Below are 1,012 nucleotides of genomic sequence, written 5' to 3'. Positions count from 1 at the left end.
CCCGACCGAGCGCCGGGGCCGAAAGGTCCCGAGAGCCCGCGGCCGAGGGCCGGGCTGAGCGCCGGGCTTCCGGGGCAGCCCCGGCGCGACGAGCCTTCCAGAGCCTTCTGTTATGGCGGGTGCTCGTGTGTCTGTGTGTGTGTGAGGGGAGTGGGGCTGAGCGGCCCGGCCGGACGCACATCAGTCCCGGCGCCGGGGTCAGGGCCGGCCCGGCCGGGGGACGTCCGGGAGCCGGGCGCGGAGGCCGCGGGGACCGCCGCGCGGGCGCGGGGAGGCCGGCGCGCCTTACCTGGGCCCGGGCGCCGGCCAAGTGGCCCGGCGCCGCCTCTACGTCCTCGGCGCCCCCGCGGAGCGCGGCGCGGAGCCTCTCCAGGTGCTCCCTCAGGGTGACGCGCTGGTGGAAGGAGAAGGCCGGGTGCAGCGAGGCCATGGTGAAGAGCAGCAGCAGTTCCTCCTGGGCCCTGAGCCCCAGCCCGCCGCCCGCCCGGGGCGCGGCGCCACCGCCTTCCGGGCCGGAGCCGTCCTTCTCGGCGTCCTCCTCCTCGCCGCCGCCGTCCTCCTCCGCGCCGCCCCGCGAGCCCTCGCCCCGGGCCGCGCGCAGGCTCCGGAGCACCGCGTCCACCTGGGGCAGGAGGCGGTGCAGGCGGCCGGCGGCCTCGCGGTTCTCCGATCCCAGCAGCGCCAGGTAGACGATGAGGCGCGAGCGCACGGCGGGCTCTCGGAAGTCGGCCAGGGGGCCCGGGTCCGAGAGACCGTTGGCCTTGGCCTCCGAGTCCCGCAGGTAGTGGTAGTCCTTGCGCGCCAGGTCCTCCAGGCACGAGCCGAGGAAGCGCAGCTCCAGCGGGTTGCACAGGTCCAGCAGCCCGCACATGAACTCCAGACGCTGCGCCGAGCCCAGCACCATCCCGAACCACTCGTATACCCGCTCCTGCTCGCGCAGCGCCGCCGCCGCCGCCGCGGGCCCCGCGCCACCGCCCGGCATGCCCACCCCCGCCGCCGCCCCGCCAGCAAC

General features: G+C 77.4%; 1 protein-coding gene across 1 annotated transcript; it reads right to left on the bottom strand.

Moving 5' to 3' along the window:
- Nucleotides 1–6: 6 nt before the first annotated feature.
- On the bottom strand, nucleotides 7–982 carry LOC120860160 (zinc finger CCHC domain-containing protein 2-like; the record flags this gene model as incomplete). Its single annotated transcript, XM_040235958.1, has 1 exon — nucleotides 7–982. A coding segment is annotated over exon 1 (976 nt), but the record flags the coding sequence as incomplete, so codon positions are not given.
- Nucleotides 983–1,012: the final 30 nt, after the last annotated feature.

Source organism: Oryx dammah, unplaced genomic scaffold (genome assembly GCF_014754425.2).
Source record: "Oryx dammah isolate SB20612 unplaced genomic scaffold, SCBI_Odam_1.1 HiC_scaffold_10902, whole genome shotgun sequence".
Taxonomy (NCBI): Eukaryota; Metazoa; Chordata; class Mammalia; order Artiodactyla; family Bovidae; genus Oryx; species Oryx dammah.
This window is presented reverse-complemented; position numbering and strand designations above follow the sequence as displayed.